Genomic DNA, 25,795 nt, shown 5'->3' on the forward strand with positions numbered 1-25,795 from the left:
AATTACATCTTCTCCAAGTTTTACTATTTTCACATGAAGATTCTTCATATCAGAAGTTTTTCCTGTAAAAAATGTTTAGTATTTAATGTGTAACAATGTACATAACTTAGTTAAATACTTTAAATTACTTTAAGGTTTTTAAAATTTCAGAAATTTTAACTTTAAAAAATTTAAATATTTCATGTGGCATCTTATTCATCAACAATTCAAATATGTAAAGTTATTAAATTATTATTATATAAAACCTGAAAGGAAGTTTCCATAGACCATAGTTACAAAACTCTTACCTTCTCCATCTCTGCTGTTTGAACCCTGGTGTGTAACAGAGTGTGTGTTCTTGTTAAGTGTTCCAGGTGTAGGACAGGGTTTCATCTCTTCACCTTTACAAATAAATTGGAAAAGCAGCAAATAAACAAAAATTATACTAAATATGAATAATGTGAAATATTCAACATTTAATGCACATGTACACATAATTCTGGTTAAAGTGTTGATCTGGAATTAGCAGGTTATCAGAGTAAAACTGTTTACCTTCAAACTGCAGACGTGTTCCAGATGTGAACTTTAGTGAATTTTCATCAACTTCTCCACAGAAATATTCTCCTCCATCATCTTCTCTCATGTTGTTAATTTTGAGATCAAACTTTTGGTCCTTTACAGTAACACTGAAGCGACTATCATTAAATCCCTCAACAAATTTGTAGCCCTGAGTGTCACTGTACGGTCTCGCCAAAAACTGAGGCACTTTTCCAAAACTCTGTCTGTACCAAGCTAAATTACTTCTGCTTTTGATGTTACACTCCATAGTTACAGCTTGTCCAGGCTTTACTGTTTCCACTTTAAATGCCTTGATATCAGAAGTGTTTCCTGTAAAAAGGTGTTTAATATTTCATTTTAATGAATTAGTAAAACATGTAAAATGACTATTATACATTAAAGTTTAAAATGTTTCTCACCAGTTGTGCAGAGACAAAGCAGAGAGTAAAGAGCCACAAAGAGTGTGATCATCGTTCCTGTTTAGACAAAGTGATAGTGAGGTAATGAACTTGTGTGTTCAGTAGAAAACCAGGTCCAGACTCACGCCTGATTGGATGTTTTGAAGCTGTGGACTGATTTGATTGGTCCATTAGCTGTAATGAGATGTGAAGCTCACAGTGAATTCTTGTCTATTCTGATGCTGTGATGAGTCACATGACTTTACAGATATGATCTACTGGAGCTCTATCAGTCCTGTGTGCTGGAACCTCTCTGATAGAAGAAGTTTAATGAAGTGCTTTTAGGTCAGCAGATCTAACAACCCCAAAGAGGAATAATGTGAAATCCTGCTGTGGGGGAGGGGCGCTGTACAGTCCTTTCACTGATTATCTGTCTATTGGAGAAACTGGAGTAAGTGTATATACAGGGTTTTACAGTAACAGCCAGACACCTTAAGGAGATATTATCTGTATTATTTAAGATGCAAACTAGAAAAATTTAAAATATAGAAAATTATGTATTTTTTTTATTTTAATATGTTATGTACATTAGTACATAAGAAAGTACAGATGTCATTTTATAATCATTATGCTTAAATATAAAGTATATATATTTATATAATTTATATAATTGGTTCCGGGAACGGCTCGTATTCCAAAACACTGAAATGTAATTTACACCTAAATGTAAACTAAATGTAATTTTCCCATAAGAAATAATGAAACCTCAAATTATTCGTTTTACAGCCCAAAAACATTTATACATAAAATGATTAATACAAAATATAAAGTAACAATAATAAAAATTAACCTACACTTTATCTTTAAAAAAAAGTAAAAATAAATCCTGATAGATAAGTGTTTCTGTTTTTATGTGGTTTTATGTGTGTTTGTGTGCATAGACATTATACACACACACACACACACACACACACGCACATTACCAGAAAAACTGTTTTATTGAAAAAATTGGCAAGAAACATTGCTAATGATACTTCCGTAAACGCATACTAACGAAATCACTGCTGTAAAGTAAAAATAAAACAAATTATCCTGCACTTTACCTTTGAAAAGAATCGTGATAGAGCAGAGTCTCTGTGTAAGGCAGAGAGTGTGTGTCCATGTGTGTGTGGGAAGCCGAGAAGAGGAGGGGGTGGGATGGGCTATGTAAAGGCGAGAGTGTGTGTGTGTTGGTGTGTGTGAAGGAGCACAGTGTTAAATTACATGCACACACACACAAACGACAAAGTACACAGGGCATAGGGCCAGGGGTAGCTCAGTGATCAGGGCAATGGTCTATGGTTCGGAAGATCACAGGTTTAAACCCCACAACCACCAAGTTGCCACTGTTGGGCCCTTGAGCGCGGCCCTTAACCCTCAACTGCTCAGGTGTGTAATAAGATTAAAATGTAAGTCGCTCTGGATAAGAGCGTCTGCCAAATGCCTAAATGTAAATGTACACATGGGCTTACAAACACAAAATAAAATATGCTTTACACACACACACACAAGTGGTCATAATGTTATAGTGCACGCGTGCACGGATGTTGATCATACCAGTAAGGCCTTGTTCACAGGGGCATTAAAATCGAGCGTTTTTCTTGCGTTTGTAGCGTCTGGTGAGCGCGGATTAAGCGGCGAGTGTTTTCTACACATAGGAGTCAATGAGAGTGTTCACACGGGCTTTGGTGACGTGCGTTTGTCCGGCTGCGCGTTTATACGGCATTAAAAAAACGTTGTATGCAGCTTTTTCTTGCCGTTTAAAATCCAACGATCGCAAGGAAACCGCTTCTAGTGCGTTTTATTCCAGTTCATTTTACGCTTCGAAGGACCGGATATATCCCATGATCCTACGTGCTATACATAGGAAAATGCGGAAAAGGGCAAAAAAATAAAAAATTTGTTGAAAAATGTACGCGTTCATATACCACGAAAAAAAAACTTCCTTTAATCCGATGTTGTGCAGTCAGAGAGTGAACCTGGTTGCAGCGGGCTTTCATATACAGTTCGTGACACTTTGCCCCCACACGTTAACACACAAACTACAATTTGGGCTGCAGGCTGATGTTAGACAGAGACAAACGAACGCCGGTGTAGAAGTCAATCAAGCACCACTACAAAACGCAACATAAATGTCTAGGACGTTCAGAGCAAGTTTGTTTATCCAAAAATTTAACGCCCGTGTGAACAAGGCCTAAGAGACGAGCGCTAAGACCCAGCAGGGGAGATAATTACCCACAATTCCGCAGTGCAAGAGAGAGAAAAAAACGCTGGCTCAGTTGTGATCACGTGATGCTCGGCGTCAAAACAAGAAGCGCATGCGTGATACATGATACTCAGTACTCGTAAACCAAAACTTGCTTGTTTTTTTAAGTCAATATTTATTAAAAATCTTTGCTTGTCTTGTGGAACACTCTCAAACTGCATTCCTCATAATCCAAGGTTTCATTGTACAGCAATATATTTTTCCATACCAGGAAATTCGAAGACACACACACGCACGCACACACACACACACACACACACACACCAATTTCTACACAATGGGCATTACCATGTCTCATTCTTACCATCTGTCAAAACAACATGTTTAAAATCCATGAAACCCAAGCACCACAGATCCGCGCCAACAACACAGCGTAGGTCTATGACAATTCAAAAAATATAAATGTCCATTTACAGAAACCTTTCTGTGTCATGGGCTAAGCGCTTCGCGCTGATCAAAGACCGCTCTTGTCCTTTGACATTTTCTCTCTCACGCTGTCAGACTTCTCCTAAGCCCCCCCCCCCCCCCCCCGGATTGCCCCGCCGGCAAACTGGTTTCTCATCTGGCGCTGATTTCATCCAGTTTATAAGGAATCGCAGCGCGCTGTCACGCCGCTGGATTATTGTGTGTTGTTTTGCCGCAGTTTTCTCGCATTTCTGTTTATGGTTTTCTTGTTTTTTTGCCTCTCGTCTCACGATTTGGATTTTTCACCACGCTTGGATTAAAGGCTTTGAACTTTCACTTTCGATTTAGGCCCGACGTCCTCGCTGACGGATCACACGGCTTTAAACTCTCACTCTGACTTCCTCGACTACGGCTCAACTTCACGTTCTGGCATGACAACATCGTGGACAGACTTCATGGCTCTGATCTAACACTTCCGTTTTCACGACCACGGGTTATCTCACGTCTCGGCGCCGATGCGTGCTACAGACCTCATATCTCTGTCCCAACGCCTCTGCTCTCACTATGGCGGCACCATAGAAGATCTGGAAGGCTCATGACCCACACCTGCACCTGGATGTACCTGCACAGCCCTTGATCCGTGCGCACGCGAAATTCTGTGTGTGTGTTAAAATAAAACAAATTAACCTGCAGTTTACTTTTGAAAAAAGTAAAAATAAATTAAGACAGATAAGTGTTTCCGTTTGTGCGTGTAGGCGCTGTGTTTATGTGTTTGTGTGTGTGTGTGTGTGTGTGTTTGCGTATGTGTGTGAAGCTTAAGTAAGAGCAGGGGAGGCCTGAGCCCCCTCCTCCTTTTTCTTGTCTTAACCCTAACCCTTTCTCCATCTCCCTAATGACACTCGATTGAGCGACACTTAAAAGGAATCACTTCTGTAAAGTGAAAATAAAACAAATTAACCTGCACTTTATTTTTTAAAAGAATCGCGACAGAGCAGCGTTTCTGTTAAAGAGAGTATGTGTGTGTGTGTGTGTGTCTGTGTGTGAGTGAGTGAAGGTGAGAGGAGAGGGGAAAGAGTACGCTATCCAATGATGCGCGCGCACACACAAAGTGCAGGCTGAGAGCAAAAGAGAATAGAAAATGATCTTAAACCTCTCTAATGAGACTTGCTATTGCTTTACACGTGCGCTGTACACACACGCATACAGAAACACAATAAAAATGTTTTACCCGCATACACGTGGTTATATACAATGTTACAGTAAACAGTACATATGTGCACGGATGTTGATTATAGCACTGAGAGACGTACACAAGCAGGGGAGATGATTACCCACAATTACGCAGCACAAGAGAGAGAAAAAACGTTCGCTCAGTTGTGATCATGTGATGCACGGCATCAACACAAGATGCACAGGCGTGATACATGATACCGTATGGTACCAATACCACAAACCAAGACAATGCTCATTTTTCAAGTCAAAATTTATTGAAGATCTTTGCTCGTCTTGCGGACGCACACCGCGTTACCCGCAATCCGAGGGTTCACTGTGTTTGGGTTTTTGGATATGTCAGTTACAACAAAAGTTATCATTACTTTTATGTAGGGTAAAGAAGATGCACATAGACACTCACTTGATTCCTGAATCATGGACCACCTGGCCTGCTGTCCCCAGTACGTTCAATTATAAAACTGTGTGTTCGAGACAGTGATCTGCAGCACCGGTGCTCCTCAGAGGACTGTCTCCTTTTCTTTTCTCCCTCCATACATCTGACTTTAAATATAACTCGGAATCTTGCCATCTGCAGAAGTTCTCTGATGACTCTGTGATTGTTATCTGTATTAAGTAAGATGACATCTCTGAGTACCAGTCAGTGGTGGATGACTTTGTCTTCTAGTGTGAGCGTAATCACCCATAACTCAACATCTAGAAAACAAGGATTGTTGTAAATTTCAGGAGAAGTAAGACCCCTGTTACCCCTTTATCTGTCCAGGGGGAGAGAGTAGACATGGTCTTATAATACAAATATCTGGGAGTCTAACTTGACAACAAACTGGACTGGTCACTTAACAAAACAGCACTCTACAAGAAAAGACAGAGCAGGTTGTCTTTTCCGCAGAGGCTCAGGTACTTTAATGTCTGCAACACCATTCTTCGGATGTTCTATGAATCCGTTGTAGCAAAAGTAATTTTTATGCTGTGGTTTGTTGGGGCTGCAATATGAAAGTGTCTGACAGAATTAAACTGGACAAAATTATTATATATATTTTTACTTTATTAATTTCCCTCTGGGATTAATAAAGTTATTTGAATCTTGAATCTTAAATTGTCTAACAAAAGCAATACACTTTTCCATTTGTGTTTCCAGTTCAGTGTTATTTTACAACCTCCTACTGTATGTGCCTAAAACTACTACTACTCAAAACAAGCCAGGAAGGGTCCTCCGAGTGGCGCAGTGGTAAAACGATGAGAGGAGGGAATGATGAGGAGGGATGAGAGGTACTTGCGCTCCCACATTAATCACGGCTCTACAGCCAATCAGGGGCGTCTGTGAGCTCATGCACGCGGAAGGAGCGGCTAGCGCTTTCCTCCGAGTGTGTTACTCTGCCCCTAACAGTGCGTGAGCAAGCAGTTCAAAAAGATGCGGTCGGCTGACGTCACGTGGTTCGGAGGAAACACGGGATAGTCTTCGGCCCTCCCGGCTGAGTGGTAGTAGCCTTAATGTGGGAGCCCCCTAGTGACGGGGAGGAATTGGCCACCACTAAATTAGGGAGAAAATTGGAAAAAAAAAAAAAAAAGTAAAAACAAGCCAGGAAGAAGTCATGAGAGTGTAATCAAGTCTTCAGGCCCAGTGTGAGAACGCTCTTAACACATGTGTAGAAGTGTTACTGACTGCAGCAGCGCTCTCTCACATTATGCAGTTGTTTCAGTTGAACAGAAATAACATTGTGGTTTCTAAATTTCTGAGACTAAGAATGTTTTAATCAGCAGCTCACACTGACACTCACAAATGTATTTATGTTTAAATAGAGCACAGTCTTGGGCACATATTTGGAAATGAACCCATTTAACGCATGAGCCCCATGCAGCAACATTTTCTTAAACCCCTTAACGTTCTATTAAGAGAAAAATGAGAGAAGTCACAAACGTTTCTAGCCATCACAATTTGCTCTTACTTACAGTGGCTTGCAAAAGTATTCAGCCCCCTTGAACTTTTTCACATTTTGTCACATTACAGCCACAAACATGAATCAATTTTATTGGAATTCCACATGAAAGACCAGTACAAAGTGATGTACACATTAGAAGTGGAACGAAAATCATACATGATTTCTGAGTCAATACTTTGTAGAATCACCTTTTGCTGCAATAACAGCTGCCAGTCTTTTAGGGTATGTCTCTACCAGCTTTGCACATCTAGAGACTGAAATCCTTGCCCATTCTTCTTTGCAAAAAAGCTCCAGCTCAGTCAGATTAGATGGACAGCAGTTTTCAGATCTTGCCACAGATTCTCGATTGGATTTAGATCTGGACTTTGACTGGGCCATTCTAACACATGGATATGTTTTGTTTTAAACCATTCAATTGTTGCCCTGGCTTTATGTTTAGGGTCGTTGTCCTGCTGAAAGGTAATCCTCTGCCCCAGTCTCAAGTCTTTTGCAGACTCCAAGAGGTTTTCTTCCAAGATTGCCCTGTATTTGGCTCCATCCATCTTCCCATCAACTCTGACCAGCTTCCCTGTCCCTGCTGAAGAGAAGCACCCCCAGAGCATGATGCTGCCACCACCATATTTGACAGTGAGGATGGTGTGTTCAGAGTGATGTGCAGTGTTAGTTTTCCGCCACACATAGCGTTTTGCATTTTGGCCAAAAAATTCCATTTTGGTCTCATCTGATCAGAGCACCTTCTTCCACATGTTTTCTGTGTCCCCCACATGGTTTGTGGCAAACTGCAAACGGGACTTCTTATGGTTTTCCATTAACAATAGCTTTCTTCTTGCCACTCTTTTATAAAGGCCAACTTTGTTCAGTGCACGACTAATAGTTGTCCTATGGACAGATTACCCCAACTGAGCTGTAGATCTCTGCAGCTCGTCCAGAGTCACCATGGGCCTCTTGGCTGCATTTCTGATCAGTGCTCTCTTTGTTCGGCCTGTGAGTTTAAGTGGACGGCCTTGTCTTGGTAGGTTTACAGTTGTGCCATACTCCTTCCATTTCTGAATGATCGCTTGAACAGTGCTCCGTGAGATGTTTAAGGCTTTGGAAATTTTTTTGTAGCCTAAGCCTGCTTCAAATTTCTCAATAACCTTATCCCTGACCTGTCTGGTGTGTTCTTTGGACTTCATGGTGTTGTTGCTCCCAATATTTTCTTAGACAACCTCTGAGGCCGTCACAGAGCAATATTTGTACTGTATTTGTACTGACATTAGATTACACACAGGTGCACTCTATTTAAGTCATTAGCACTCATCAGGCAATGTCTATGGGCACCTGACTGCACTCAGACCAAAGGGGGCTGAATAATTACGCACACCCCACTTTGCAGTTATTTATTTGTAAAAAATGTTTGGAATCATGTATGATTTTCGTTCCACTTTTCAAGTGTACACCACTTTGTTTTGGTCTTTCACATGGAATTCTAATTAAATTAATTCATGTTTGTGGCTGTAATGTGACAAAATGTGAAAATGTTCAAGGGGGCCCAATACTTTTGCAAGCCACTGTATGTGAGTTGAATGATGAGTCCTACTTGTTGTTAAATCAAAGGGCGTAGGATTAGCCTGTTATTAGCATTATTATGTAACACACCTAACTACAACATAAGACGGGTGCATTTTGTGCCATGTGCAAATCTCAGAGATTGCATCGCATGCACAGATTACATGTTATCACTCACTCACAGTTCTTGTGGACTTTAATAACTAGCTGGTGTCTGCAAGATGGTGAGGCAAAAAAGCCTGCCCTCTGTTTGAGTGGAGCTAGTTGTAGTACTGAATGAGTGCTGTGATATTCATTTTCTCAATAAGTGAGGAGTGGTGTTTTGGCCCTATGCCAGGCATCACAGCCCCCGCCCCTCCCTCCATCCTCAAGCTCATGGTTGGTGTGTAGAAGAGAGTGCAATATCTGGAAAGCCTGTCTGCATTCCGTGCTAGGCCTCAGAACCGTGCTAGACAGTGAAGGACTGATTCTTTTGTCTTCCTAGTTCAGTGACCAGGCATGCCTGTGGTTCTTTGATTGGAAGCCACTGTCATTGGCATTGGTCAGAGCGAGCCATCATGGTTGAAGTATGACCAACTTTCACCCGAAGACCTTGGCAATCACATCCTGAAAGCAGATCCAAGAATATTAAGACTTTTTTCCCCATCAGTCTTTAACCAGTACTTAGTTTGGGATTGAGAGGGGGGTCACAGAGCCAAGCAGGTGGAATGATCAACAGGCAAGCTAAGTAAATGGCATTTTCTGTGTCTAAAATGGCTGCAATGGATGTCCCATCACTCAATGTTGTAATATGCTGGAATTCTCCTTTCCCTCTGATCTCCTTTTAGTCTGGGCTGAGGTTCAGTGCTACAATAGCACATTCCAGGGCTTCAATAATTTTTTTCATAATTTTTTTTTTTTAGATTGGAGGGAGTGTAGTAATCGGTCCATGACCACTCATTCCACTGCTTCCCTGGGCCTAAGTGGTTCAGACTGCAATTAGTTCTCCCCAAAACACAACAAAGCATTCAACTAAGTTCAGGAAGCTTACTTTTAATTATGTGCAGCCATAAAACTCATGTTTTCATCATGGTTGTAGGTGGGTCCACCGTGGGCCAAAATCTCTCCTTTTTACACATTATAGTCATCCACTTTGGCCATATCAAGTGCAATGTAGGTCCGCTAGGGTTCCCCTGTCACTTTTGCAAATATACCTCACGTGCAATCCCTTTTTTGTGACAAAGGCATAGCGGAGGAGTCTCCCATAAATAATAATTTATTTTTTTTATTTTAGTAGTATTGTCCATCAGTAACCTCTTGTGCAATAGTTTCCTGAATCAGCCACTTCACACTAGAAATGACAGTGATAAAGTTGTTTTTGACAAAGGTACCACTACAGGTCCTCAATCTTTAGATTGTCATTTTTACTTTTTTAGTGCACTCAGTGAGATGATCTGTAAGGGTTAACCCCTAGAGGGCGCCAATACGGGCTCTGATCTTTACAAGAGCCATGATGCGGGCTCTGATCTTTACAAGAGCCACGCGGAAGGCTCTGATCTTCATGAGAGCCATGATGCAAGCTCTGGTCTTCCTCCTCCTCTGTTTGACTGTGTGGACATCGTGTTTCCACCTCCGATCGTCTATAAAGACGTCGCGCCTCCTCCTCCTCCGTACGACTGTGAGGACGTCGCATTTCCTCTTCCTCCACCTCCGCTTGACACAGAGGACGACGTGCCTTCTTCTCCTCTGCTCGACAGTGAAGACGACGCGCCTCCTTCTCCTCTGCTCCACAGTAAGAACGACGCGCCTCTGTAAGTGTAACTGTAAGTGTTAACCCCTAGAGGGCGCCAATATGCCCAGACTCTTTTTGTGTTTTTGGGTTTTATTAAGGTTTGGAACTACATGTCTCAGAATGCACTTCGGTCAGGTGATGGGAGGTCTCACTGAACCGAGGTGACTCATTAGTTGATTTATTATGAATAGCCTGTTTAAGTTGTTGTATGCATTTGTTAATTTAAACTTGTTTGTTATGATCATGATCTTTGGTCAGTTAGTATAGACTCCTGTTTGGTTTATTTTTTATGTCAAGTGTGTTTTGTTTCAGTTTTGCTTTATATCAATAAAAAAAGAACATCTTTTTGCAAACATCTTTTTGCAAAAATGCCTCTGCATTTATGCCACAAAAACACAGACAACCCATACGTGACATGGTCCTTTATATTCTATTTTCCAGGATGAATTGTAAGGGCCATATTTCATTCTTGTGATTTTTTGTTATGTTTATCTTATTTCAGTTTATTAGTTAAGCATTAAGCATTAAGTATCATACTCATAATTTGTATTGTGACATCATTTCATGAGTTGTTCTGTGACATTATTCCACAGTTATGCAGTTTCATGTCTATCACGCACGTTAGTTGTTGTTCTTGTTAAGACACGGAAGGATACAGAAAGGTGTGGAGCACACAAGCTTTTGACCGTGAGACATTAAGCTAAAAGGAATACAGTGAATTAAGTTGTTGTAACTGTAATCTATCGAAGCTACAGAACACAGCAAGCGACTTGTTGTGACTACAGTGGATTTATTCGAGAAACTGTAACAACCGTTGTACTTTGATGTTGAAAATAAACAAGAGACAAAGAAATCAACGAAACTTCTGAAGTCGTCAGTGACACTGTGTAACTAAAGACACGCGTCAGAACTTGTGAATAACATGCATGTACATGTAAAGTCAAAAGCTTGCTCCGCCGCAGAAATGAAGATAAGTGATTTAAGAGTGTGAACGTGGAGTGGAGAGCGCGCGTGCGATTTCAAAAACGCGCATCGACTGCCAACGAGCAACCGAAAGCGACAAGAGGACTTGCCTGCCTTAAACTTCACCATGTCAGACGGCGAGGACAACGTCGCTATCGCCGAATCTGAGCAGGTGATGGTGCTCGACGAAAATGATTCTCCAGACAAGCTTCAGCAACTGAAGAATGCCAGAGAAGGCAAGTGGAGTCAGTTGACTGTATTATACAATGAACTAGAGGTGCTTATGGACAATGCTTGTAATTTGCATGACGTTAAAGCCAAGCGCCGCCAATACAAAGGGCTGCTAAATGACTTTATTGAAAGCAATGTAACAGTGCGATCGTGCGCAAAGGATGAAGAGCGTGAAACCGATCAGCACCACTGGTTTCACCCTAGATTGACGCGCTGCTCAGAATTCATGGTAAGAGTGAAGTCGTGGATCGCGGACACTAGTAATCGCTTTAAGTTGCCCCAAACAGTTGACGATGGAGTTTCGCCAAACGACAGTGTGTCAGTGCTGGAGCGCAAGACGCCCGCCCCCCAAAGGCACGGAAGCGTAACAGCGGCATCCAAGAGGTCCTTAACGTTAGCAGCATCCGAAGCTAGACTAAAAAGGGCAGAAGCCAACAGAGCAGCTTTGCTGGCTAAAGCAGCAACCTTGAGAGATCGGCAGGCACTGGAACTGGAGGTAGCACGATTATAGGCTGAGGAAGAGCAAATGAAAGCACGATTAAAGGCCGAGGAAGAGCAGATGAAAGCACGATTATAGGTTGAGGAAGAGCAATTGAAGGCACAACTAAAGGCTAAACAAGCACAATTAAAGGCACAAAAGGAAAGGCTGGAAATGGAAACGGCGCTTGCAATAGCCGATGCTGAACTAAATTCTTACCAGAACCGTAAAAAACAACATCCTGCGAGATGGAGCGTGGTTGTCGAAACGAGTGGTGCATGCCCCCCGGAATCGGAGCACAACAACCACTGCGACCACAGTTCGGCAACGGAATACCTCGAGCTGCCATCACGCCTCCGAGCAACCCACTTAAGCATGCCAGTGAGTGCCAAACCCACAATGTCAAGCACCCTAATGGAACGGCCCACCCAAGGTAATGAACACTCACTTTACAACACTGACATAGTGGAGCCTCAGGGTAGGATGCCACTTCAGGCAGATCTTACAGAAATGTTTGCGAAGAGTCAGAGGCAACTTTCCTTACCTCCGCGCAACGTTCCCTTATTCGATGGTGACCCTCTTGAATTCACGTCCTTTGTAAGAGCCTTTAAACATGTCATCGAAACCCAAACTGATAGCAATCTGGATAGGCTGTTCAATGGCAATATCCAACCCACTTTTCGGCGACCTGAACATTTCAACTAGTGATAAAAAACACTGCAACAAATCTCTGTCAGGGCTCAAGCAAAAAACGGGAGGAAAAAGAGGTAGCAGCTTTGCAACCGGTGTAAAACAGGTTGGTAAAAATCATAAAGACTTAATTACAGTAAACCTGTGCATTTTGTGTGAAAGATCATACCCTAGATGAATGCTACCAGTTTAACGATAAGACATATAAGGACAAATTGGACTTTTTGAAAAGGCATGGATTCTGCTTTGGATGTTTAGTAAAAAGACACTTAAGCAAAGACTGCACAAAGAAAATTACATGTCAGTTGTGCTTAAAGAAACATCCTCGCATGCTACACATCGCAGCACAAAACACAGCTCAAGTGATCGTAAAGGCTGACAAAACTGAACCAGTTAGAACACCGCCCGTTACAGTGAGTCATGAGACAAGCGCGTGCACCGGGGCTGGAGATGATTGTGTTCTCTCTATTGTACTTGTTAAAATAAAGTCCAAGAAAGGTAATAAGACAGTAGAAGTGTACGCCTTTATGGACCCAGGTAGTTCTGCTACTTTTTGTACTAAGTCATTAGCAAGGCCATTAAACGTACAAGGTAAAAGAATTGACATCATGTTAAGCACCATGAAAGCGAGGAAACAAGTAGAAAGTTACGTGCTTACTGACTTAGAGGTTAGTGGTCTGGAAGAAAACACCTTTGTTGAACTCCCCAAAGTGTTCAGATAAAAGAGTATCCCAGTCTCAGTGAAAAACATTCCACAACGGCACGACATTGATAAGTGGTAAAATTGCCTCAGATTAATGCTAAAGTTGAAATTCTCATAGGTAACAAAGAGTATAGGCTCCTAGAACCATGGCGAGTAATTAACAGCAGGCACAATGGGCCATATGCAGTAAAGACCGCTCTAGGATGGACCATAAATGGACCTCTTCGAGAGTCGGTCGAGGAAGGCACGTGTGACAATGAGCAAGTGAGCGTTGCAGTCAACAGAGTTTCCATTGAAAGTGTAGAACAAATGCTAATACAACAGTACAACCACGATGTGAACGGAACTGTGATGACAAAGCTGAGTTGTCACAAGAGGACTATCAGTTTTTAGACTATGTAACTAACTTCCTGGAGTTCACTGACAATCACTTCTATATTGGCCTACCACTTAAGAAAGCAGCTACTCAAATGCCCAACAACCGAAGCGCAGCCATGCAGCGCGCACTGAACCTCAAACGGAAGTTCAAGAATAACCGCTCCTTTCATGAAGAGTATTCAAACTTCATGAACGACATGTTTAAAAAGGGTCATGCAGTCAAGGTCCCCACACCTCACCTAAGTCGACAAGACAGGCAAGTGTGGTATATACCTCACCATGGTGTATACCATCCTCAAAAGAAAAAGCTAAGGGTAGTCTTTGACTGTGCTGCCAGCTATCAGGGAATATCATTAAATAGCGAGCTTCTGCAGGAACCCGACCTGACAAACTCACTCACTAGGGTGCTCACACGCTTTCGACAAGAGGAAGTTGCCATGATGGCAAATGTGGAAGCCATGTACTATCAGGTTAGAGTCCCGGAAAAGGACACAGACTTGCTGCATTTCCTATGGTGGCCGAATGGAGACGTGAGTCAGGACTTGGTCGAGTATAAAATGGTCGTTCATTTGTTTGGTGCAAAATCATCTCCAAGTGTAGCTAACTTCGCCCTTAGGAAAACAGCAGAGGAAAACCGCAGAAACGCATCTGCCGAGGCAGTCAACACAGTACTTAAAAACTTTTATGTAGACGACTGCTTGAAGTCTGTTTCTAGTTACAATCAAGCAGTTGCGCTATATAGTAATCTCACCAAACTGTGCGCAAGTGGAGGGTTTCACCTCACCAAGTGGGCAAGTAATAGTCGTACATTACTAACTTCCATCCCTGAGAGTGAAAAAATAAAAGACATGAGGGACTTAGATTTGAGTAAAGACGCACTACCTGTTGAGAGAGCTCTAGGAGTGTTGTGGTGTATTAATTCAGACACGCTCAAGTTTAAGATTAGTTTAAAAGAGCGGCCTGTGACTAGAAGAGGAATCTTGTCAGTCACTAGTATAATTTATGACCCCTTAGGCTTCCTCGCACCAGTCATACTGCCAGCTAAGATCTTAATGCAGCAGTTGTGTAAAGAAAGACTAGCTTGGGACGATGACATTCCTGAACAATTCATAAGGAGATGGAGGGCCTGGCTACAAGAGTTGCATCAATTGTCTGGGTTTAGTGTAGCAAGATGCGTAAAACCAGTCGACTTTGGAGTTACAACTACAGCACAACTTCACCACTTTTCAGATGCAAGTGAAATGGGATATGGAGTTGTCTCATATATCAGGTTAGTGAATGCTGATGGACTCACACACTGTGCATTCGTGATGGGGAATTCTCGCGTAGCGCCCTTGAAACAAACTACTATCCCCCGAATGGAATTGACAGCGGCAGTGGTTGCTGTAAACAATGACAAAATGTTGAAAGGTCAACTGGAAATAGAACTGCTGGACTCTGTGTTTTGGACCGACAGCACAACTGTCTTGAGATACATTGTTAATAAAAACTTCGCTTTAAAACCTCTGTCGCTAACAGAATCTCCATCATACGAGAGTCAACCAAGCCACAGCAGTGGAGGTATGTCAACACTTCAAAAACCCAGCTGACGCTGCTTCCAGAGGAGTTTCCTGTGAAAAATTCATGAAAAACAACAATTGCATCCATGGTCCCTCCTTTTTCAAAAAACAGAGAGTAAATGGCCTGAGAACATTCACGATCTGTCGACGAAAGAGGATGACATTGAGATTAAATATTTAGCCTCAGTGAATCTCGTAAAGACTACAGAGAGCACAGATGCCGTGAGTAAATTAATTAACTATCACTCTGACTGGTATAAGCTAAAAAGGTCCGTTGCCTGGATTCTTTGCGTTAAGGACATACTTAAACAGAGAACAAAAAAGACTAAGGGACAGGCAAACAACTCAATAACAGAAAACCATAAGTCTCTAACAACAATGGCAGAAAACGAAGTCATTGAGTTCGTTCAAAACCAAAAATTTAAAGACGAAATTTCTGTGTTTGTTCTGTTGTCTCTCCAAACTAGACCCAGTACTGCAGGATGGAGTGCTAAGAGTCGGAGGACGACTTGGTAGGTCTGCAATGCCTGAGCATGTAAAACACCCAGTCATTATACCCAAAGACTCACACATCACAACTTTAATCTTAAGAGACATTCACGAAAAGGTCGGACATTGTGGAAGGAATTATATGCCTTCAAAATTGCGGCAGAAATACTGGATTCCGACTGCAAATTCCCTTGTGAGAAGGTTTCTAACCAGTTGTGTGACATGTAGAAAGATCAGAGCAAAGACTAGTGAACATAAAATGTCAGAACTGCCACGTGATAGAATAACACCAGATTACCCACCGTTTACTAACGTAGGGGTAGACTATTTTGGACCCTTTGAGGTTAAACGGGGTAGAAGTAATGTTAAAAGATAAGGCGTGTTGTTTACTTGTCTGACAACAAGAGCCGTGACATTGAAGTTGCGCAGTCATTAGATACAGACTCCTGCTTAAATGCTATTCAACGCTTCGTGTGCAGAAAAGGCCAGGTGTCAGTTATGAGAAGTGATAATGGAAAAAACTTTATAGGTGCTGAGACTGAATTGCGTGAAGCTATCCAACAGTGGAGTTAGTTAAAAATTGAAGGCGTCCTCATGCAAAAGGGAATACAATGGATATTTAATCCTCCTGCTGGGTCTCACTTCGGTGGAATATGGGAAAGGCAGATCAAGTATAAGATCAGATAAGATCAGTAAAAAAAATCTTGAGGTCCGTACTAAAAGAACAAACACTAAACGATGAGAGCTTGCATACATTCCTGTGTGAGGTGGAAGCTATAATGAATGACCTTCCCCTTACCACTGCTACGGATGATCCCACAGACCTGGAGCACCTGACACTTAACCACCTGCTGCTGATGAAAAAACAGCCAAACTTGCCTCCTGGACTTTTCAAAAAAGAGGACATTTATGCACGTCGCAAGTGGAAGCAAATTCAATACATAAATTCAATAAAAATAAACAAGAGACAAAGAAATTAACGAAACGTCTGGAGTCGTCAGTGACACTGTGTAACAAAAGACACGCGTCAGAACTTGTGAATAACATGCACGTACATACCTCTTTTCCACTGCTCTGGTTCCCGTGCTGGTTCTGTGCCGGTTCCCAATTTTGGAACCAGTGCCACGCTTTTACACAGAAAAAAATTGGTGCCGGTGCCATAAAATAAGCACCGAACCGGCCCCTAAACTCTGCTGGTCTAGTTGCGAGAACCAGTGACGTCACGAGCGGTGGGCGGAGTTATAGGCAGCGTTAAAAAAAATGGCGGAGACACAAAGTCCATTATTGTGTAGTGCGGACGAAACAAAAGCACTTTTAGCAATTTGGACATTCGCCGAGATTCAGCAGAAATTGGAAAGTGCTTTAAGAAAAAAAAAGGGTATGAGGAAATAAGAGAAGAACTAATAGTCGCAGGCTTCACACGAACAACTGACCAAATAGTGAATAAGCTAAAAAAAAACAAAAAAACGGTTATAATAAGCTGCCTTTGGATACTGAAATACATTTCCATACTAGTTTAGAGAATAACCAGTAAACTGACTTCGTCCATGGTTGTTTCTGTTTAGTGGGCGTGGCCTGTAACGTATTATCATGCAGCTCCCGCTTATCTCCTGTCTAGTGTAAATGCGGGCTGGTTCTCAGTGGTTTCCAGTCCAGCACTGGCCGAGCACCAGAACCAGTGTAGTGGAAATGAGGTAAAAGTCTCCGTAACAACCATCAGGTGCTATCTACATGCCAACAAGCTGTTTGGGAGGTATGCGAGGAAAAAGCCTTTTTTCATCTACAATTACAAACATAAACGTCTGGAGATTGCTGGGACTTCAACTGGGACTGTGTGCTGTGGTCAGATGAGACTAAGATAGAGATTTTTGGTAATACACACTGTCTGGGTCTGGCATAAAACAAAATATGAGTATGTGGAAAAGCACCCCATGCCCACTGTGAAGTATGGTGGAGGATCTTTGATGCTGTGGGCCTGTTTCTCTTTCAAAAGCCCTGGGAACCTTGTCAGGGTGCATGGCATCATGAACTCTTTGAAATACCAGGACATTTTAAATAAAAACCTGATGGCCTCTCTCAGAAAGCTGAAGCTGGGTCATCACTGGGTCTTTCAACAGGATAATGTGTGGGGTGAGCTGAAGAAGAGAGAGCAAAGTATTAACATCAGGGGTGACAAGAATCGTGGCATACATGATTTCATGTAAAAAAAAAAAAAGATATAGGATTTTCTTTTCTACTGAATGATTGTACCTCAATTAAAGGTTTTTTTTTTTTCATTGTGGTTCTATATTGTTTATATAAAAAATGAATTTATAAGAAACCTAAGAACACATTTTTAAAAGGGGTGCCAATAATAGTGATCAGCACTGTATATACAGTAGAGATCGAAAGTTTGGGCACCCCAAGTAAAAATGTGTATTAATGTGCATAAAGAAGGCAAGGAAAGATGGAAATCAAAATGCATCAAAAAGCCATCAAAATGCATAGACATTCTTATAATATGTCAAAAAAGTTGGCTTCTATTTACAGTTTCAAAATAACAAAAAACCAAATAAAGGTGTCTGCAAAAGTTTGTGCACCCTGCAGAGTTAATACCTTGTACTTCAATTCAATTCAATTCAATTTTATTTATATAGCGCTTTTAACAATGGTCATTGTCTCAAAGCAGCTTCACAAAGATGAAAGAAATTCAATAATAAAATAATAATAATAATAATAAAATAAAATAAAATAAAAATAAATAAATAAATAATAATAATAATAAAATAATAAAATATTAATAATAATAATAAATTGTGTGTGTGTGAGAAAAATGTGTCTAGATGATAACGAGATGAATGAATGAAATTTCTCTGATGAGCAAGCCAAGGGTGACGGCGACAGTGGCAAGGAAAAACTCCCTGAGATGGCAATAGGAAGAAACCTTGAGAGGAACCAGACTCAACAGGGAACCCATCCTCATTTGGGTGATAACAGATAGAGATGATATAACACCATGTGTGTTATGCAGCTGAGAGTACAATATAACAGAAATTCTTTAAATTAACATGAAGTCCAGTTCAGCATAGGGATGAGTCAGTAGGTGCAGAGGGCAGATGGGGTCTGGATCACTGGGAGCACAGGAGCAGGATGTGTAGCTCCAACCATAATAAGGCAGAATTCAGCTGGAGCTGGTCCTTCTCTGGATGCCTCAGGATCCTCGCAGGGTTGGCCTTTGTCTACTGAAGCTGGTACAATCTCCAGATGCCTCGGGATGGGTAGAAAAATACAGAACAGATGGAGAGAATTAGCGTAGTTGCCATTCAGGATAGGTGTACTGAAGTATGCAGTTATGGGATGAGTCACGCGTATGCCAGATTAAAGAGATGCGTCTTGAGTCTACTTTTAAACTGGGAAACTGTGTCTGAGCCCCGAACACTGTCGGAAGGCTATTCCAAAGCTTTGGAGCTAAATATGAAAAGGCCCTACCCCCTTTTGTAGATTTTGAAATTCTGGGAATTACCAGAAGTCCGGAGTTTTGTGATCTTAAGGAGCGTGGTGGATTATAGTGTATCAGAAGACTGGTTAGGTATGTGGGAGCTAAACCATTTAAAGCCTTGTTTGTAAGTAATACTATTTTGTAATTAATTCTAAACTGAACAGGTAGCCAGTGCAGGGATGATAATATTGGGGTTATACGATCATATTTTCTGGATCTGGTGAGAACCCTGGCGGCTGCATTTTGGACTAACTGAAGCTTGTTTATTGAGGATGCAGGACAACCACCTAGTAATGCATTACAATAGTCCAGTCTGGAGGTCATGAATGCATGAACTAGCTTTTCTGCATCAGATACGGATAAGATGCTCCTAAGTTTGGCGATATTTCTAAGATGGAAAAAGGCTGTTTTTGTGATATTGGAAATATGATTTTCAAAGGACAAGTTACTGTCTAATATTACGCCCAGGTCTTTTACTGTTGAGCTAGTAGTAACAGTACATCCTTCTAAACGCAGGCTGAATTGTGAAAGCTGTTGTGTGCTGGTTTTTGGGCCGATGAGTAATATCTCTGTCTTGTCTGAGTTTAGTAAAAGGTACTGCCTCCTTTGGCAAGCTGAGACCTGACAGTGTCAAGGACTGTTTACAATCATTGTGTGGAAAGACCAGGGGCCTGATGTATAAATGTTGCGTACGCCCAAAATGGGCATAGAAATATGCGTACGCATTTTTCCACTCATATCGGGATTTATAAAAAATAAACTTGGCGTAAATAAGTCCGCTCAAATAGCAATAACTATTTAAAATAGTCATCACCCAATCAATCAAATTGCATCAACCTGAATTATCATTATCAGCATTCTTAACCAGGTGCAAATACTTTGAATTAACTTTTTTTTTTTTTTTAATGAATGGGCTATAAAAAGGTATGTGCGTATATAACATATCATCATAATGGATGCTCTAGCGCTGTTAGAAGACCTTGCTAAACTTGCTGGAGCGTGTTTTCAGAGACCGTGAAGATTTCCTTGCTCATGATGATGATTGGCTCATGAGCCGATTTCGATTCCCAAGAGCCATCCTCTTGGAATTGTGTTCTGAATTACGGCCAGTATTGGAAAGACCCTCGCGGAGAAACCACGCGCTGTGTGTTCAAGTACAAGTATTGACCACATTAGGCCACTTGGCCACTGGTACTTTCCAGCAAGAGTTGGCAGACCGATCGGGTATGTCACAGTCATCCCTGAGCCGTGTCATGCCATATGTATGGGATGCCATAGTGGGGATGGCACCCCGATACATCCGTTTTCCTTACACGCAAGCTGAACAGGCCAACATCAAAATGCAAATTGCAGCAATCGCCGGTTTTCCCAATGTAATCGGTGCTATTGACTGCACTCATGTTGCAATAAAGGCACCATCTGAGAATGAATTTGCTTTCGTTAACCGAAAACATTTTCATTCTTTGAACGTGCAGATCATATTCAATTCAATTCAATTCAATTTTATTTGTATAGCGCTTTTAGCAATTTTTCATTGCCGCAAAGCAGCTTTACACAGACAAAAGAATTATTTAAGTTTGTATGAAATGTGAATTTGTATGAATCAAATGTCAATCATATGTGATTCGCATATGTCTCTGACAAATGTAGTTGCGAGATGGCCTGGGTCAACTCATGATTCCTACATTTTGTCCAACAGCAGTGTAGGGAACAGACTGTGCGTCCAAACAGGAGCTGTGCGTGATGGATGGCTTCTTGGTAAGTCGGCAGGAATGCACATGTAATTGTAATTGAGTAATAATGCAAATGTGTTTAAAGCATACCTTTTAAAATGTTTTTTCTTTTAGGTATAATTATAATCTCCAATGATAAACAACCCCACACTTATTTTAATAGTTTTAATGCAAAATTTCACATCAATGCAAATTTTCAGGAAACAAAACATGTTTCATAGCATTTAAAAATTAAGTGAAATGTTATATTGAATCAATATTGCCCTGGAAAAAACAAAAGGCTATCTGGAGGCTATTACAAGCATCTACTTTCTTTAAAGTATTTTTATAATATTGTTTCTAATTGTTACCTCTGCCTAGCACTTGAAATGTTATATTTATTGTCCCATTGTATTTACATTCATTGTTTTGTTATATTTCCTTTAAATTTTTTTTTAAATGTTTTACCTCTTAGGAGACAGTGGTTAGAACTTAGAACGTGGCTGCTAACTCAACTAACTAGACCCCAAACCGAACAAGAACGGCGTTATAACGAGAAGCATTGCCGCACGCGTTCAGTGGTCGAACGCACTATTGGTCTGCTAAAAGGACGCTGGAGGTGCTTGGATACGTCTGGTGGCACAGTATTGTACACCCCTACAAAGGTTTGCCGCATTGTTGTGGCTTGCGCAGTGTTGCACAACATTGCTCAAAAGAAAGGTATACCTGTTCCATCGAACGCCCATCCTGAAGATAATGAACCCGACCCTGGCCCTCCTAATGCAGTGCATAATGCTATGGCAATACAGCGGCTTATTAATGTAATAAATGCAATGTAAAAAGGCAAGTGAATTCAAACTTTTTATTTTTTCACAAGTTCTTTAAGTGAACCACTTATTTCTGACAAAATTGTTTTTATTTCTTTCAGTTCGGAACACACCGCATTAACAGCATGAACCATGTGATGTTGGGTTTGCATAACTTCTTCCGTCAGTACACGCCTTGAGTTACCAGCGCTCGGTGGTGGCACAAAGGATGATGATGATGATGCACTGGATTGCGCACAGGATGGGGTTGCTTGGGCATTTGATGATGGCGGCGGCACACTGGACGTTGGTGGAGGCGGCACACAGGATGGTGGTGGTGGCACACAGGATGGTGGTGGTGGCACACAGGATGGTGGTGGAGGCACACAGGATGGTAGTGGAGGCACACAGGATGGCGGCGGCGGTGGCACGTAGGATGTAAGCCTACATCCCTTGTCTACCCCACTTGGACCACTCACCAGGCTTGAAGGCATTCCAGGATTAACTTTTCCTTTAATCATTAAAAAAACGTTTAATTAAAGGTTGTATTGCATATCTGTAAATGTGTAAAATAAAATGTGCACTTGATGACTTGCTTTTGTCTTTTTAAGTTAAATTTTTTTGCATATGAATAAACAGGAAAATCGACTGTTTTAATAAACGTATATCTTAAATACAGCTGCATCTATTGCTAGATTTGTCACTTGGATATTTTAGGACTTTCCACTTCCGTGGAATTTGAACTGGTTGATTTAAATTATCCACAATAAAAAAGCAGAATTTTAAACAGACAAAAACTTATATAATGTGTAGATAAATCAATTACTTATCATATCAATTACGATATATAATGATAAATCAATTACGTCACCGCAAATCACATCCGTATTACCTTGGAATTCTGGAAGAACTCCACTTAATCATGTTTCACCTATAATCGCGCCCACCCTTGCATCAAAGGCTGAGAGGCCAGTGATTCCTTGACCACCACCAGTTGTTATGACACTGCGCCTGTGTGCACATATTCTTTTTTTTAACGACTACTTTTAAGTCTGACCATTTTTTTGGTCTCTTGGACTGTGCGAGGCACCGATGTAACAGCATTGACTGCTTCTGTTACTTGCTCCCATTCTACCATCTTTCTTTTATTTGAAATGCCCGCAGAGAGCCCACCAAATAAAACTTTTTTTCGGCCCTCCACCTCAGACAGCAGTACCTCCATCTTGCAGTTGGTGAAGTTTCTTTTTTTTGCTTTTCGTTTCTGTTCTTCCATTTTTAGCCAAACAGATCAATGACAATTATCGGTCGTATTAATATGCAGGGAGATCATACATATTCAAAATAGGCGGTCTTAACCTCCAAATATGGTTATTTCGGGAGGAGATTGGGGTAAGCTATAAGCACGTGCACCTACGCACAATATTCAGATAACTGTGATTTATAAAGCGAACCTTGCGCAGGTTCTGGCGTACGTACGGTTTTATAAATCTAAAAACGTTTGTGCGTACGCAAATTCTGCCTTATGTGTGCGTACGCACACTTTAAGGATAAAATCTACGCAAAGTTTTATACATGAGGCCCCAGGTGTTGTCACTCTGAAAGGTTTTAAATGCCCAGACTCATCTGGCCTTGCTCCAACAATCAGCACCATGGGTTCTTTTAAGCAGTTGTCTTGAACACTAACACTAAAAAAATAGTTGATGCTCAAAAAGTGGGAAAAGGCTATAAGAAGATAGCAAAGCATTTTCAAATGTCAATATCCTCTGTTCCCAATGTAACTAAGAAATGGCAGTCATCAGGAACAGTGAAAGTTAAAGCAAGAACTGGAAAACCAAGTAAAATATTAGACAGAACAGTGTGAAAACAGTGTGAGAAAAGCAAATCAAGAACCACGTCTGACTGCATGATCGCTACAGAAAGATTTAGCAGACAATGAAGTTGTGGTACACCACTCTACTATAAATAGATACTTGTACAAATATGGTCTTCATGGAAGAGTCAGATGAAGAAAACCTCTTCTACGTCCACACCACAAAAATCAGCATTTGAAGTTCGCAAAAGAACATATAGACAAACCCGACCCATTTTGGAAACAAGTTATGTAGACCGATGAGGTTAAAATTGAACTTTTTGGCCGGAATGAGCAAAGGTATGTTTGGAGAGAAAAGGGCACAGAGTTTAATGAAAAGCACTTATGTTAAGCATGGGGGTAAATCAAGCATGCTTTGCTTAGTACAAGATACTAACTTTGCCGGGTGACCAAACTTTAGCAGACTTCATTTTTTGACTTTCTGTTATTTTGAAAGTGTAAATGATGAAAATAAAATTCAACCTTTTTGACATATTATAAGAATGTCTCATTTGCATTCTGATAGCTTGTGGGAATGTTTTCATCTTTCCTTGGCTTCTTTATGCACATTAATACACATTTTTACTTGGGGTGCCCAAACTTTCGATCTCCACTGTAAACACAACCAGTCAAAAGTTTAGACACCTACTAATTCCATGATCTTTTCGGATTTTTATTTCTTTAGAATATAAGGAAAAAAAAAACAATAGTGAAGGCATCCAAACTACGCAATAATCTTTTTTAACAGTTTATATTGACGTGTGCCTTCATAACGGCAGGTTCTGATTTTTGAGGTCAGTAACTCTAAATTAATTTCTTCTTTGGTTTGGTCTTGCTTTTTATGGGTCTTTATGAGACCCAGTTTCATTATGGTGCTTGATGGGTTTTGCAAATGCACATAATAATACAGTGGAACCTTGGATTAGGAGCATAATCTATTCCGGAAGTGGGCTCGTATTTCAAAACACTCGTAAACCAAATTAAATTTTCCCATAAGAAATAATGGAAACTCAAATTATTCGTTCTACAGCCCAAAAAATAAAAAATAATTAATACAAAATATCAAGTAAAAATAAAACAAATTAACCTGCACTTTACCTTTAAAAAAATCCTGACAGATAAGTGTTTCCGTTTGTGCATGCAGGCGCTGTGTGTGTGTGTGTGTGTGTGTGTGTGTGTGTGTGTAATGTGCGTGCACACATACACATTAACGGAAAGACAGTTTTATCTGAAAAATTAGCAAGAAACATCGCTACTCACACTCGTGTGAGCACATACTAACAATCACTCCTGTAAAGTAAAACAAAACAAATGAACCTGCACTTTACCTTTTGAAAAGAATCATGACAGAGCAGAGTTTCTGTGTAAGGAAGAGAGAGTGTGTGTGTGTATGTCTGTGTGGGAAGCCAAGAGGATGAGGGGGTGGGGGGGTTGCTGTAAAGGCGAGAGAGTGTGTGTGGGTTATATTATAATATTCCTAGTTTTAACTTGAGTGTTCTCGAGTTTCATTCAATATTGTCACATTTCCATTATGAATCGCCATTATTTCTCCTTTTTTCATGTCTTCTTCCTCACATGCTCATGTTTTCCTCCTGGCTGTCATGTTCCTTCACATGCCCCGCAGCTTAACACACCGGCATCTCATTAACAACTAATTCCTCCGGCATTTAAGGCAGTGCAGAGCGCTGTCTCGCTGGCAGATTATTGTGTACATTCAAAGCCCAGTTCTCTCGCGTTTCTTTTTTCTCCTGTTGGTGCTAAAACTGTTAAATTTGAAACCTTACCATAAATCAATCAATGTTTTGTGTTTAACATGTTCTTTGTGAAGTGTGTTTATATTGTATTATTGATAAACGTATACTGTAAAATTGAAGATCAGTGTGGGTCTTAGTGATTTGGAACAGAGGCAGAATACTGGTTAGAGTGCAAAATGTTTTATTAAAAATGATTTAAGTGCAATATCATTCAAGTAAGTTTTGTAACAAAAGTATCTGTCAAATATGAGAAAAATGTAAACATTAAAATGTAACATATTTCTATATTTACTTGTACTTGCATAGCAAGAGGGTGTGTGTTACTGAAATTAAGATAATTGCAGCATGAAATTTAACTTTCCTTGTCTGCATCAACATCCTATTCGATCTCTTGATGTTCCATCCTCTGTATCTCTAGTCAGCACTCCTCCATCTAAATTTAAGATTTCATCCAGGCATTATAAGTCCCCTGCTCTTGGACATCATGTTTTCCCTCTGTCTTATGTTGTTTGCTGGTCTTGTGCTACTGCCAGAGGTTTCAGTCTGTTTCCTCTGCGGTGTGTTGGCGTAT

At 40.8% G+C, this 25,795-nt stretch overlaps 1 gene segment (V, D, J or C); it reads right to left on the reverse strand.

Moving 5' to 3' along the window:
* Positions 1–213: 213 nt before the first annotated feature.
* Positions 214–25,795, reverse strand: part of LOC128515180 (Ig kappa chain V-V region MOPC 149-like) — a 41,885-nt gene continuing 16,303 nt past the window's right edge. The window contains 1 exon segment of the V gene segment in view: positions 214–380. Within this exon segment, the coding sequence occupies positions 235–380 (146 nt within the window).

The sequence above is a fragment of the Clarias gariepinus genome, chromosome 27, assembly GCF_024256425.1.
Source record: "Clarias gariepinus isolate MV-2021 ecotype Netherlands chromosome 27, CGAR_prim_01v2, whole genome shotgun sequence".
Classification (NCBI taxonomy): Eukaryota; Metazoa; Chordata; class Actinopteri; order Siluriformes; family Clariidae; genus Clarias; species Clarias gariepinus.